The sequence below is a fragment of the Phoxinus phoxinus genome, assembly GCF_949152265.1.
Source record: "Phoxinus phoxinus genome assembly, chromosome: 20".
Taxonomy (NCBI): Eukaryota; Metazoa; Chordata; class Actinopteri; order Cypriniformes; family Leuciscidae; genus Phoxinus; species Phoxinus phoxinus.
The window spans coordinates 18,623,720-18,638,503 of NC_136895.1; the positions used below are offsets into that span (position 1 = coordinate 18,623,720).

At 34.9% G+C, this 14,784-nt stretch overlaps 1 protein-coding gene across 1 annotated transcript in view; it reads left to right on the forward strand.

Moving 5' to 3' along the window:
• lrp1ba (low density lipoprotein receptor-related protein 1Ba) overlaps positions 1 to 14,784 on the forward strand; it is a 237,947-nt gene that overhangs the window by 196,781 nt on the left and 26,382 nt on the right. The window contains exons 67-71 of the mRNA XM_079593787.1: positions 1,661 to 1,777; positions 6,612 to 6,712; positions 6,806 to 6,953; positions 8,786 to 8,895; positions 10,155 to 10,287. Of these exons, the coding sequence (XP_079449913.1) occupies positions 1,661 to 1,777; positions 6,612 to 6,712; positions 6,806 to 6,953; positions 8,786 to 8,895; positions 10,155 to 10,287 (609 nt within the window). The remainder of the gene's footprint in view (positions 1 to 1,660; positions 1,778 to 6,611; positions 6,713 to 6,805; positions 6,954 to 8,785; positions 8,896 to 10,154; positions 10,288 to 14,784) is intronic.

Here is a 14,784-nt window from a genome sequence, read left to right on the forward strand (position 1 = left end):
GAATTACTATTATAAAATTCCTCAAAATATTATTAATTATTCACGTTAATCATTTTTATTTATTTATATGTGTTATTATTAGTAGTAGTAAAAAATATATATTGTTCTAATACAAACAAATTCAAATATAAATGTAATTAAATTTGAGCCTATACTAGAATATAAACAAAATATAATATCAGTATTTTTTGATCAACTTCTCTCTAATTACTGCTAATAGCATTGGTCATTGAAAAGTACATATTACATAATACATGCATAAATACTTTGAAAAATAATTAAGTTTTTCTTTTTGTATTAAGAGGGTTATGACTGTCCAAATGGAAAAATGTGTTTTTATTATTGCTGATACCGAGGTGTTTTGCGTTAGTTTATTGTAGTTGGTTTGTAATCCGAGTTTTTTCCAGCACATTACTGCATGCTCTCATTGGTTGCTCTGGCTTGAATGGCTGAGAGCTGGTTGGACATGTTTTCCTGTGTCACAACTAAAGATCCACATTAATGTTGCCTCAGAAGAATGGATCATTGGATTGAGCTCTCATGAAACATTCAGCATGCTGCCTCGCTGACGTATTGAACACCGCCCTTCATTTGTTGGATGTGGCCTCTCGCATCACAGCGTGATCCTATTTATTTATTCTGAATTATTCACCATGATCTGCCTCACGTTGGCAGCACGTCGGTGCAAGCTAATTGGCTGTAGCACGCTGAACGCATACAGACTAACACCAATCCGTTAAAACAATGAATTCATTCAATACACCCACTGTGTTTGTGTTAAAGAGTATATTGTAATTTCCTGAAAGTTGTTTGAACTTGAAACAAACAAGCTAGGAAAAATCATGTAAATATGTGGTTGTTTTTTCCACATTTCTATTTAATCGAAGAATCTTTTTCTTCTTTCAAACATATAAAATTGAGTTTAAAAACATACATTGGTATAATCATTCTCTGTTTAGTTATAATGAGCTTTGAACTCTCTCTCTTTTTTCCCATCTGAAGGTGATTTGAGCCCTAAAGCTATATTGGGGACCAATCTTAATATTCCAGCCGTGTTCTTGTCAAATTAAAATTCTCTTAATGTCATTTTAAGTCGGGGAATTAGCACTCAAACACAGCATTGTGATTGTCAATTAATCATGCATTATGTTCTCATCATCTCTCAAGATAGTTGGATTAGTCGTCGCCGACATTCAGATGAGGGGAAATTGCATTCCTGATTTCCTGTCCTCAAACGAGCTCGGATTAGCATGTTGATCACTTTAGAAAAAGGAAGATGTGATTTACACCATTGTGCTTTTGATTTAGACTCGTGAGATCCTGGGAGGGGGGAAAAAAAGTGTTCAATTTACGGTAAAAAACTGGCAGATTGCCGGAAAAACATTAAACGTTAGTAAACATTTACTAATAAAATATGAATATACCAATTGTGATAAGATGAAACCCATCACACAAAGCATAATTTTCTATGAAATAATTTAAATGGAAATTAATTAAATTTAAGTTTTTACAGTCTGAATATTGTGGGGGGGGAATCTTTTTTTTAAGTAAAACATGTTATAGTTTAGATTATCTAAGCTAGTTCAGGATCCCTATTTATTTTACAAAATAATATTGAGGAGGAAATTCAAATGGACTCTTTGTTTGTTTGTGTATGCAGATGAGAAGACGTGCGGGCCGCATGAATTTCGCTGCAAGGACAACAACTGTATACCGGACCACTGGAGGTGTGACGGCCAGAGCGACTGCAGCGACAATTCAGACGAGGAGAACTGCAGTACGTGCTTCTCATTTAACTTGTACACACTTATGCAGTGAATAGTTGAACAAACACTTCCTCTGCAGATGATGCGCTCTATAACTTCAAAAGCATTAGGAAAACTAAAGAAAGCAACACAAGTTTGGTGGAGTTCATACAAATTGTTGAATGAAAATCCAAATGCGTTTTGTTTTATTTGTTTGAATTTTGTTTTGCTGGTGTGTTTTGCTAAGTGTAATTGTGCCGTGATGTGTATTGCTTAGTTTAGTTTCATTGTTTTGTTGAATTGTTGTCTTATTTAGTTTTGTGGTTTTGTTTTATAGTTTCGTTGTTTTGTTTCGTTTTATAGTTTAGTTTCTTTGTTTTGGTTTGTGCTTTGTGTTGTGCTTTGTTTAGTTACACTGTTTTGTCGTTTAGTTTTGTTTTGTTATGCAGTGTTAAGTTTATTTGTGCTGTTTAGTGAATTGCATTGCGCTGTTGTTATTTTAGTTGGTGTTTTGAGTTTTTTCGCTTAATTTAGTTGCATTGTCTTGTGTTATTTTGTTTCATTGTTCGCTGTAGTTTAGATTTGCTTCGTTGTTCTGTTTGGTTGTGTGTTGTTTAGATGTTTAGTTTAGTTTAGTATTGTGTTTAGATTTAGTTTAATTGTGCTGTTTTTTTGTCATTTAGGTTAGTTGTTTCACTCTGCTCATTTGTTTAGTTTAGTTTCATTGTGCGGTTTTGTTATTTAGTTTAGTTTCATTGTGCGGTTTTGTTATTTAGTTTAGTTTCGCTGTGCTGTTATGTTTACTACAGTTCAGTTTAATGCCGTGATCATGCTACTGTCTGCTTGTCGTCTTTGACATCTGAGTGCTTCGACATTTAAATACATGCAGCTTTCACATATTCCTCTTATCACACTAGGCAACTAGACACACTGTACTACACAGCAGGGTTTCTGAAAACAACAAAATTGGATTCATATCACGCTCCGCAGTGTGTGGCACATAGATGTGTCTTCAGAGAGAGACTTATAAGCTAGGCTGATGCGTCTGAGTGTGGCAGTGTGTGAGCCATCGTTTTATTTAGTACATGAGTCTCAAACTGTGTGTGTGTGTGTGTGTGTGTGTGTGTGTGTTGTTTCAAATCTCCATGTTTACTCCCTATCCAGTTCCCTGATGTGTGGGTCATTATGTAGACACAGAACAAGTTCTCCACTAGTCAAAGAGCTCCCGAAGCCCAGTGGATCTCATCACACTTCATCTGCGTCTCAAGCCTCTTGCTTCACACTTTCAAACACAGCGCGAGAATGAGATTGTCTGTTGATTGCTGAGGAAGCCGAGGTGGTGATTATATCAATTTTCCTGAAATGCAGACAGGTCTTTTTCTTGTCCTCTTGGTATGTTGCTAACTAGCGTCCGCTGGAGTGCAGCTGTGTATTTCTGTCAGCTCTGTGACGTTGATTGACAGTTAGTGGAGGAAGTGTCCCACTGAATGGCAGAATCGATCTCTCACCCTGATCTGCGATTTGTTTATAATGGCTGCGGTCCTGTTGCTCCCGGCATCGGCTCCCGTGATAAACAGCGATGTATGTCTGCCATCGCTGCGGTTTGTTTTTTCTCTGTGTTGTGGCGTGAGCTCTGACCGTTCATTTACTAGATTACAGACTCCGCCATAATTTCTTCAGAATTTGAGGATGTAAGTCGCACTCGTTCTTGAAGAAGAAAACGTGAGCATGATTGCCACCTCATTGATACTGCTTCCCTTTCCTTTTCCCTTGCTGTTCCAGCTTAACTTCCTGGTGCTGCTCTTCCTCTATTCTTTCCCCAGTGTTTTACCTTTACTTCCTTTTCCTTTTTTTTTTTACTTTCCATTTTATTCCATTTTCCCTTTCTCTTCCCATTCCCCTTCCTCTTCCTAGTGTTCGTCCTTTTCCCCTTCCTTTTCCAATCTGGTTTTCCTTTACTGCATTTTACTTTACATTTCCTTTCTTTTTAGTTTTACTTTTATTTTACATGTTCTTCCATTTTCCTATCCATTTCTTTTCCAATCTCTATTCTCTTTCCTCTTCCTTTTCCGTCAAATTATTCTCTTCCCCTTCTGTTTCCCATCTGTTTTTCCATTACTCCCTTTACTTTACATTTCTTTTACCTTTGCTTCCCTTTCTTTTCCTTGCTTTTTCCTGTTCTTCCTGTTTTTCTTTCTTTCTTTCTTTCTTTCTTTCTTTCTTTCTTTCTTTCTTTCTTTCTTTCTTTCTTTCTTTCTTTCTTTGTCTGTACTTCATTTACTATGTCTATCTTTCATTGTTTCATTTATTCATTTGTATCCTCCTTTTTTCTTTTTCCATTCATTCATTTTGCCTGTCTGTCTGTATCTTTAATTTGTTTGCCTCACTCTTTGTTCGTGTTTTTTTTCTTCCATTCATTTGTTTGCTTATTTGTTTGTTCTGTGTGTTTTTGTTTTGTTTAATTCATAGCTAATTCATACATGTTCTTCCTTTATTTCTGTATTTTATTCATTCTGTTGGTCTATCTTTCTTTTGTTCGTTCATTTATTCACTTGTTTGTTCTTTGTTTTTCCTTTCTTCTTTATCTGTCTTTTGTTTGTTTGTTTGTCATCTGTGTAATATCTCTAATATTTTTCTCATTTGTCTGTTCATTTTTAGTCTTTCTTTTTAATTAAATTTTTTAGTTTTTCTTTTCTGTCTGTTGTTCGTTTGCCAGTTCTGTCTGTCTTTTCATGCCAGTCTGTCTGTTTCTTTGATTGTGATTCTTCCCCTTTTCCTTTCCCCTGTTTTTCCTTTTGTTTGGTTTAATTTTCTTCCTTGTTCCTTCCCTTTCCTCTCTGTTTTTCCTTTACTTCATTTTCCTTTACTTTGCATTTTAATTTTATCCTTAACTTTTCCTTTCATTCTCTTTCCTATTCTTCCTCCTGTCCTTCTCTTTTCCTTTTCCTTTTCCTTTTTTATCCTATTTTGTCCTTCTTTTCCACTTCCCTCCTTTGTCCTTGTGCTTAGACCTACTAGTTGGTGTTTGTTTAAAACTTTAGAGGGTACACATAGAACTCGTAACAAATCAATGTCAGTTTAAAGCAACTGTTGTCTCAGCATTATTTACTAAATATCAACAATGTCTTGAAGGTTTCCCAGCTGTCACGTCAGACGTTTAGATTTTATGAGCTGTGCGTTCTTGTGCAATTAAATTCAGTTCGTGCTCTTCTCAGTCTCCCTACTTCATTTTTCCTCTCTCTCATCCTTTCACTATCAGTCTCTCCATCTCTTTCAATTAAAAGCAAGCTCTCAGATCCCTCACTGATACATCACAACAGACGCTAATACAAACATGTTATGTATTCATGCACTATCAGCATGCAGCATTTTAACAATCTTAATGAACACTGGCTACTGGAGAGTGTTTGTTAGACTCCTGAAAGTGTCTATTTATGTACAACAATGTCTATTTTTACATGGATGAGATAGAAAATAGGACTCAAATATTGTCACCTACTAATCTAGAGATGAATTTCCGCTCTGAAGTGTGTGTGTGTGTGTGTGTTCAGCCTGGTGTATTTGCTCACTTGCTGAATGGGAGGCTGTATTTCTTTTCCTCCGTTGGATTCACCTTGGGAGCCTCGCACAGAAACATCAGTGGGAGGATATAAAGGCTCTGATTGGGTCGTGGAGTGGTGATGTCAGGACAGATCTTCTGTGCCGGATGCAGAGACACTGATAATAGAGTTAGAGGAGTGACACAGCAGCACTCACTTACTGTGATCAAGGAGATTTGTGCTCCCTATTCTTTCTTTCTTTCTTTTGTCAGTTTTTTTGTTCTTTCAGTTGTTTATTTGTTTCTTCCTTTTTTGTATATTTCATTTGTTCATTCTGTCTTTCTGTACTTATTTAATTTGTTTGTTTTTCATTTTTGTATCTTTCATTTGTTCATTCTGACTATCTTTCATCTTTCTTTCTTCTACGAATCTTTCATTTGTTCATTCTGTCTGTTTTTTGTTCTTTCATTTGCTTGTTTCTTACTTTTTTGCATGTTTCACTTTTCATTTGTTTGTTTGTTCTGTGTATCTTTAGTTTTTTTATTTGTTTGTCTTTACTACTTTTTATATCTTTTGTTTGTTCATTTTCTTTTTGACCTATTCACCTTCATTTTCACCTCTTCCAGTTTCATTTATTTTCATGTTTGTTCTGTGTTGTTACTCATTCTTTGTCTTTCGTTATTTCAGTCGTTCTCTCATTTGATCTGTCTGTCTTTCTTGTACTTGACCTTTCTTTCCAAAAATGTTGTTTTCATCTGTAATTTGTTTTCTTATTCTGTCTTTTGATCTTTAATATTTCATTAGTTTTATTTTATTTAGTTTTTTGTTTATTTCCTTTGTGTCCTTTTGTTTTCTGTCATTTATTTGTTCGCTTCTTTTCCTCATTTATTTGTTCTGTATGTCTGTTTTTCTTTAGTCATTTATTTCTGTCTTTTATTCATTTTATCTGTCTGTCTTCCTTTTATTTGTTTGTTTTTATTCCCTTCTTTGTCTCCTTTTCCTCCTTTTGATGTCTGTCTTCCTTTTCTGTTTGTTGTTTGTTTGCCAATTCGGTCTGTCTAGTTTTTAATTTGCTTTAACTTTCTCTCTCTCTATCTCATTTTCACATTCTCTCTAGCATTTCTTAGGCTTCCTGCCAAATCTCACCAAAGGAAGTCTGGATGTGTCTTTCTGTTCATAACAACAGAAAAAAACTGTTAGCCATGTGTTTGTTTGTTTTACTGCTGCCAAATGCTTATTCAGCTTGCACAGCCCACACCGGGTTTCCAATAGTGAAAGAAGTCCAAATTCTAAATCCATTTATGTCTTTCTCTCTTTCTCTTTTTAGAGCCAGTAACATGTAACTCGAAAAATTTCATCTGCGCCAACGGAGAGTGCATCTCCTCACGTTTCCGATGCGACTTCGACTGCACCGATAACTCTGACGAGGTTTCAAGAACCACATTCGTCAATCACACCATTAACACACACGGTCAATCTCATTCTTGTTAAAGTGCTGACATCCTGCACATGTGTTTTCAGAGAGGCTGTGAGAGCCACTGCTCAGAGGATCAGTTCCAGTGCCTGAATCATCTCTGTATCTCAGTCAAATGGCTCTGTGATGGACAGGAAGACTGCAAAACCGGGGAGGACGAGGCCAACTGCAGCCCTGCCAACACCGCCATGACAGGTTAGCTGCTTTCACACGCTCTTTAAATAATGCAAACGGATCCAGAGCCCATCAAAGCTGGTCCGAGACAGCTCCTATAATCACATGTCACCGAGAGGACATCTTTCATCCAAAGGGAATCACAGGCCTCCAACTACACAATAGAGACTGGAAATCTCTGCACGACCTCAAACCCTGTGACGCTGCCTTCATTTATAACCGCTAAGCCTCTGCCGCTTAAAACTAACAGCAAAATGACCCCACTTTTGTCATCCGCTGTTACCGAACCGCATTTAAATGTCACGCTAGGATTTTCGTCACAGGGAACGGCTTGTTCCTCCCTCGTCGTCGGTCCTTTGAGTCTAAAACTGCTGCTTAAGTACACTTAGTGCAAGTACCATACACCTGCTAATACCCTGGCCCAGTTTATTTTTTTTTATATAAGAGGTTGCTAGAAAGAAGTATGTATGTTTTTTTTTTAAGTGGAACCAGAACATCTACAGTACCTGTACCCCCTTTCACTGCAAAAATAAAAGGCAAAATATCTTCCTCTCATCTCCCTTTTCATGTCTTCTTGAGGAACAGATGGCAAATCCACTTACTCAAGATGGATTTTTAATATTCACATCCTCTATGGTATCAATAGCCAGTTACGCTCCTCCCCAGAGCTTTCAAGTCAAAATGAGATCTATTTAAGACAGAAGCACAGCCTCCAGACATCTTGAGCTATATATACAGTAGTCAACATTTGAAGTGGATCAAAAATGTTCATCAAAGTTGTTCTAAGACAAGAAAGGGTATTGTTCAAAATTCATGTATAACTTTGATGAAAGGTTTTGATCCACCTCAAATGTTGACTTCTGTATATATATATATATATATATATATATATATATTTATATATATACATATATATATATATATATATATATATATATATTTATATATATACATATATATATATATATGTATATGTATATGTATATGTTAAGTTGTGTTACTTTTGCTAAATTTTCTCACCTGGGCTGAGCTTGCTTGTTTTTAATAACAAAAAAAGTTATATTTTTGGCAAATGTAAAAGCACTTTGACACCAAAAGTGAAATGAATAAGTAACTTGTGTTATTTATTTGAAAAAGTAACTCAAATATTTTGTTGCGCGTTACTTGTAATGTTACCCCACCATTACACCATTGTGTGTGTGCGTGCGTGCGTGTGTATTCATTAATTTGTTATAAAACTTCCATCTAAAGCTAAAGAAGTCAAGAATACTCAAGAACTCAGAATTATGCATTTTCCAAAACTCAACTTCATCTGTTATTTTAACCCCAAGAGACTTGAAGTGTTTTTTTATTTTTTAAGTTGAGGTCTCCCTCCACTCTTTCTTGGCCCTCGTCTTGAATATTTCAGCTCTATGTGCTGTGCACAGGGTACCCGAGTACATCCACGCCTGCAACCGCACAGTGAATTATTCTGATCGTAAGGACCACTGGAGATGCATTCAGAAAGCTCTCACACTCTCTCCCCTTTTTTTGCTCTTTCCCTGCGACTCAAGGCAAGGCAGGGGAATTTTACCCTCCGATTAATATTAATGCGGCTGAAAACACTTCAAAAAGTGCAGCCAGAAATCTCTCACAACCTCTTACTGACCGAATCTGCAGCTCAGCTCATTTCAGAGACTATGGCGTTCTACAGAAGAGAGTCACGTGTGCGATACAGAAGCTTTCAAGGAACGTATTGTCCCAGGACATGTAGATTGACATGTCTTATTATAGATAGCATGGATTTGAGAGGATTCTTTGATGGAAGATGTTTTGTGGTTTGAATATGAGTCTTTTTTTGTGTTTCTCTGTAGCTCGGCCTACGTCATGTGGTCAGAACGAGTATGTTTGCGTTGGAGGGGGCTGCGTGTCGGCTAGCCAACGCTGTGATGGACAAAACGACTGTTCGGACGGATCTGATGAGGTCAGTACCACACCTGACATGCACAGAATCTTCACAGACTGGTTCAGCGGTGTTGGTCAATACAATGAAGTCAATGGGGTCCTAAAAACTTTTTTGTTTTGGTCTTCGTTTTACAAACTTAAATTAATTGAATACATTTTTCATTTTAATTTTGTTGCCACCCAGTTAAAAAACTAACATTTCAGTTAATTAGTGAATAAATGTTATTAATATAATACAATTAAAAATAATCATTGTTAATTATTATTATTAATAATAATAATAATAATATATTTTGAAAACGTTTTTGACTGTACACAGTTACAAATAATCTTAATCAAGTAAGTTAATTATTTTCTACATGAATATAATCTATATCAAACGATGAATTATACATTTACATTTATATTATTTACCATAATAATAATTTTTCATTGTAGACAGTTATAATCAATCTTAAAGTTAGTTAATTAATTTCTACATAATAATAATAATGATATTTATTATAATTGTATATTTAATTATTTACTATATTATATGACATAATTATAATAATCTATATAAAATAATGAATTGTAATAATTATAAATTATATATAATTTTAATAATAACAGTTATAGTTAACCTTTACATTAGTTAATTATTTTCTACATAATAGTAATTATAATAATTATATTTATTAGAATTATTATATTTAATTATATAATAATTATAATATATATATATAAACAAATGATTATAATAAACATAACAATAAATAATATTATTAATAATAATACAAATTAAATAAAATCCTCAAAGTTCCAAACTTGTATGGCTTGGTTTAGTTCTATTAAGTTCTAAAAAAGAACCAAAAAGTAGCTTGATATTAATCCAAATGATGACAAAAGGCTTATTTTTAGATGAAGTATCCCATGATGCAACGTTGCACAGCATTGCTCCGTTGTTTCTTGGTGGTTCCAGGCTGCTTCCTCAAGACTACGGTCTCTTTTCTCGAGGGACTTTGGTTTAATTACACCCTTACTCATAATGCAGTGTCAACAGTTCAACGGAGTTTGCCTGTCCTAATAAGGACCATTAAAACAGACCTCTTTTTCAGAGGCCCCTAGAGAGCCATGGCCGCATTTCTTCAATGCATTATATATAAAAAGCAATTTCAGCTGTAGGAAAAGATCAAAGTTCATTGCTAAAGAGGACGCGACTTTTAATTCAGCCAATCATTCAGTTGAGTTATTGAAATAGTCGAGCTGTGCCTTTGAGAAAAGTGTGTGTGTGAGCAGGTGGACTGCATTCTGGAGTGTAAGGAGGACGAGTTCCTGTGTCGTAATCGAGCACACTGTGTTCCCGCTCGCTGGAGGTGCGACAGGGTCTTCGACTGCCTGGATCAAAGTGACGAGGACAACTGTGACCAGGGTAACACTCCTAAATCTGATACTGCGCGCTGCATTTACTGCTCCCAGGATGCTTTGCACGGGATCAAGACTGTAAATGCTGAACTTAAGTGCTATTTTATGTATTTTTGAGTGAAGGGAAAAACTTAGTAGTTTTATAATGTTCAGTAAGTGATATTTAAAGGGGTGGTTTACTGCTTTTTTTCTTTGCATGATTGTATTTATGGGGTGCAATATAACATGTCTTCGTTTTTTTTTTTTTTTTTTAAGCCTTATTTTTCATAAATTTCACCTTTATTGTAAGCTGATTTCTCCTCTGTCATTTGAACGACCGGTTGACTTCCTGATTCTATGAAACCACTCCCTCAGAAACAGGCAATGGGCTCAGATTGGTTAGTTAGGCCGGTGCGTTGTAATTGGCTAAAGTGCGTAGTGCACGTTGTCCGGAAACTTCACGCCCATCACCTTTACGGGCGAAAGTTGCATGTGCTCCGGTCAAATGTAAATAATGGTTTCTATACTGCCGTACAGTTTGAGCCAGAATCAGACCCAGAAAGCGGCAATGAAGAGAGTCAAGCAGAACCTCCCCAAACACGGCTGTTACAAAACGTTTCTGAATGGTACATTTTTTTTATTATTATTATTCTATTCTACAATTATTATATAATAATTTCGATACGCTGTTACTTGAAAATGCCACTGCTGAAACTTGTTAGCTTTTGAGATACGGGTTTCTCCTGATTAAACATTTAATATAACTGAATAAATGATTGAGTAACACCGCAGCTGAAGTTTGCTGTTGCGATTACATTTATTTATTTATTTTAAAACTTTATACACATTTGTCTTACACACAAAATAGCATCAAACTAACTGGCTACTATAAACAAACAGCTTTGGCATTGGTTTACGTACTTCATCAAATCGAAAAATTACTTCATAAAGTATAAATACATTTACAAAATTTGTACATAACTACAAATTGCAGGTTCAAAATGTTTGTACGCGTTTGTCATAGACACGAAATAGCATAATTAAGTGGCTATAACGCGAGCGCTGGCATTTGTTTACGTCCCTGATAAAACTAAAACATTACGTTACGTCTGAAATTATACATGCAAAGTTAAAATTATTAAGTCTTACTTACAGGTTGTGGCCCAACAACGACTGCCTCTGGGTTTAAAGTTGGAACTGCTTCATGTTTTAGAAACAGTTTCTTGTTTAATCCGGCATTGAATTCGTGGAGATTCTGGAAGCTGTCTTCCGTAAAATGCGCAGCACAGAGAGCTACGATTACTTTTCAGGAACATAATAAAACAGAAATTGTAGCCATTGTTGACGAACTACAGCGTCCATAGGAAGCCCGAACACCGAAGACATGACAGCTGGGTGAAAATAACACACTTTAGACGGCATGGCTACAGCTCTCCACTATAATTCTTCCTCTTCCACAACGCCGCAGAAATATGGCCACGCCCCATTTTTTGCATATTCCGGAGGGAGGGTTGATGTAAATGTATGGGTTAGCTACGTATAAAACCCGGGAAGTATCTCGTTGTAGTCCCATTCGAGCCGTTTTTGTAGGCATTAAACTTCCTGATTTTTAAAAGACGCTATCTCTGCTTATGTTGAACTTTCAGCGCAGCAACTTTGCAGATACTGTTCATGCACCAACGGCAACATTACACACTATTTAAAATGAAAAAAGTGAAATCGCAATCAACCACCCCTTTAACATGTTATTAGCTAGTATATAACATGAAGTTATTTATTTATTTATTTGCTTCAGTTAAGTTTCCACTACAACAAATATTATTTGTGTGAATGGACTTGTTTTAGTCTTGTTGTACAAACTTAAATGAATTGTGTGGAAGCTGATGATTATTATTATTAATTATTTTAATAATAATTTTTCAAAAATAAATTATTGCACAGTTATAACTAAACTTTCAGCTAGTAAATCATTTATTAAAAATAGTTGTTATAATACAATTAAAATGATAAATATAAGTATTTATAATGATACAAATCATCTGCATCATCATGTATCATCAATTAGCTGATTGTTCAATAAATTAAAATAAATGGTATAAAATAAAATAATAAATATAAATATTTATGGTAATAATAATACTTTTTCAAATTGTGTTTAGTGTTCAGTTGTAACTAACCTTTCAGCTAGTTAATTATTTAATAAATACATATACATTTATATAACACAATAAAAAAATCATTATATTTTTATAAATGAACAAATAATTTAATTTCAAATGTTTGTATATACAGTTATTTTTATTTCAGTAAATAGTATAATTTATGTAAAATTATTAAAAAGAACAAATATCACTATTTATAATAATTATTATTTGCAAATTATTTTTGTGTACTAATAATGAATTTACATCTTTTCTTATTTGAATAAATAGTGTAAAACAATTAAATACAAAAAACCGATTGATTGATTGATTGATTGATTGATTGATTGATTGATTGATTGATTGATTGATTGATGTACACAGCTATAACTAAAGTTTTTTTCTGTATCCTTATTCCATTGGTAACTTTATGAACGCACATTTGATGGAGTACCACATATAAGCATACCAATAAATTGGTACAAATGAAACCTAAGGAATAAATTAATTTACTCAATCATTCACCGTGACATCCGTAAATAAAGTGATTACCATTTACAAAACAAATAAAATGAAATAAAAATGCTAAGTGTTCATTTCTGATGTCTCATTTTTACTACAGACCTACAGTATGTGTTTTTGTATGCATTACGTGTCTGCGGCTGCCATGTATTGCATAAATAGTAAGTAAACTAAATGTAACTGTAACATCAGCCGTAAATCCCCATTCAGCCGAACAAGCCACAGTGACAGACGTGTGACTGACTGACGTATTTATGCCAATGCCTTTACATATCAGTTTCAACCCATGACACACTTGAGGGATTTACGAAGTCCCTCATCTCAAGAATACATTACGGTGGATCAGCCGAGCCGTGCGCGGCACAGCGCGGGAAGAATAAAATCCCCAGCCTCACGAGAGAAGTCATTTCCCCAATATTTGTGAAAATTGGCGAGGATGAAAGGTTCCGTGTTGCCACTTGATATCTGACAAGCGAGTACATGAAAGGCCTAATTTCAGTGTTTTGAAAAATTGCGGTTGTTGATATTGTTGTGAAGACAACGCCAGCCGTCGTGCACCTGCGGCTCTTTAGAAGTGTTTGCATCAAAGATAAAGTCCTGCTTCTAAACGCTTTGTTTATTTATTTGCCTCCTAAACATCTTTGTGGTTCTATGAAATTTCATGAGATATCTCTTTCTAGTTTGTGTTGCTTTCAGACGGCCCTGAATCAATGGATGTGTATTGACTTCTGCCCTTGATCTTTTCTGAGGTTTGCTTTTCGAGTAGATCTGGAAAGATCCTCTGTTTTTCTCTTGCTCCCTGTTGAACTTAATGAATGATTTAATTACTTAAATTAGATTAAATGAAACTTAATTAAGCATTAAATAAACATACATTCACTAACAGTGGGTTTTGGTTTTGTTTTTCCATTCATTTGGTCTCTGCCCTACTTATTTCATACACAATTAAATAAAACAAAACTTTGCAAAAAATATATATATTATATGACGAAGTTGTGAAGGACATAAAATGAGAAGGATGAAATAAAAGAATAAATAAAAGATTTTTGTATAAAATATTTATCAAAGCCACACCGCGGACTTTGTGACCTAAGAGTTGACGCATACGAGTTATTTTAAATGATTCCTCAGGCCAATATACAGCGTTTGACACTATTAATGTAAGTTTGGAGAAGACGGACCGTCGTTGGACAAGTCATGTGACCTGGAGAACGTATCGCTTTACGGCCGTCCATTTATTAAGTGGATGTCTTCTAGACTTTTGCGACAGTGCTGCGGCGCTTGTGGCCTCTAGGGGCGCTAGACGTGAAAGTTACAGGTCTAGCGCCCGCAAAAGTTCCGCGGTGTGGCTTTAATATTTCATTTATGTATTAGTTTATTGGTCTAGTTTTTTTGCGAAAGTCTTTTAGTCTTTTCATTGTTCATCTATCTATCCATCTATAATATGATTATTTTCTTTGCAGGGCATAAAATGAGACAAGGACAATGATGAAATAAAGGACAGTTTTATTATATTTTCTCCAATTTATTTCTTTAGTAATTTGTTTTATTTTTACAATTGTTATTAATCTTTGTTTATTTAGCCGAAATAGAATTTTGATATATATATATATTTTTATATATATATATATATAGTATATATATATAAATTCTCCATGATTTAGCTTTTTTTCCCCATCATTCAAGTTTTTATGTGCACTTCCAATTTAAATTTAGCTTTAAGTGCACTCGTTTGTGAGACTTGCATTTGCACCCTTGCGTCCTGCTTTGGTCCAGTGTCGGGGCGCCGTGTTTTATTCAGAGAAACTCTGATATTAATGTCCATTTCTGTCAAACACCTACTAGAAACCTCCCTGGCTCAG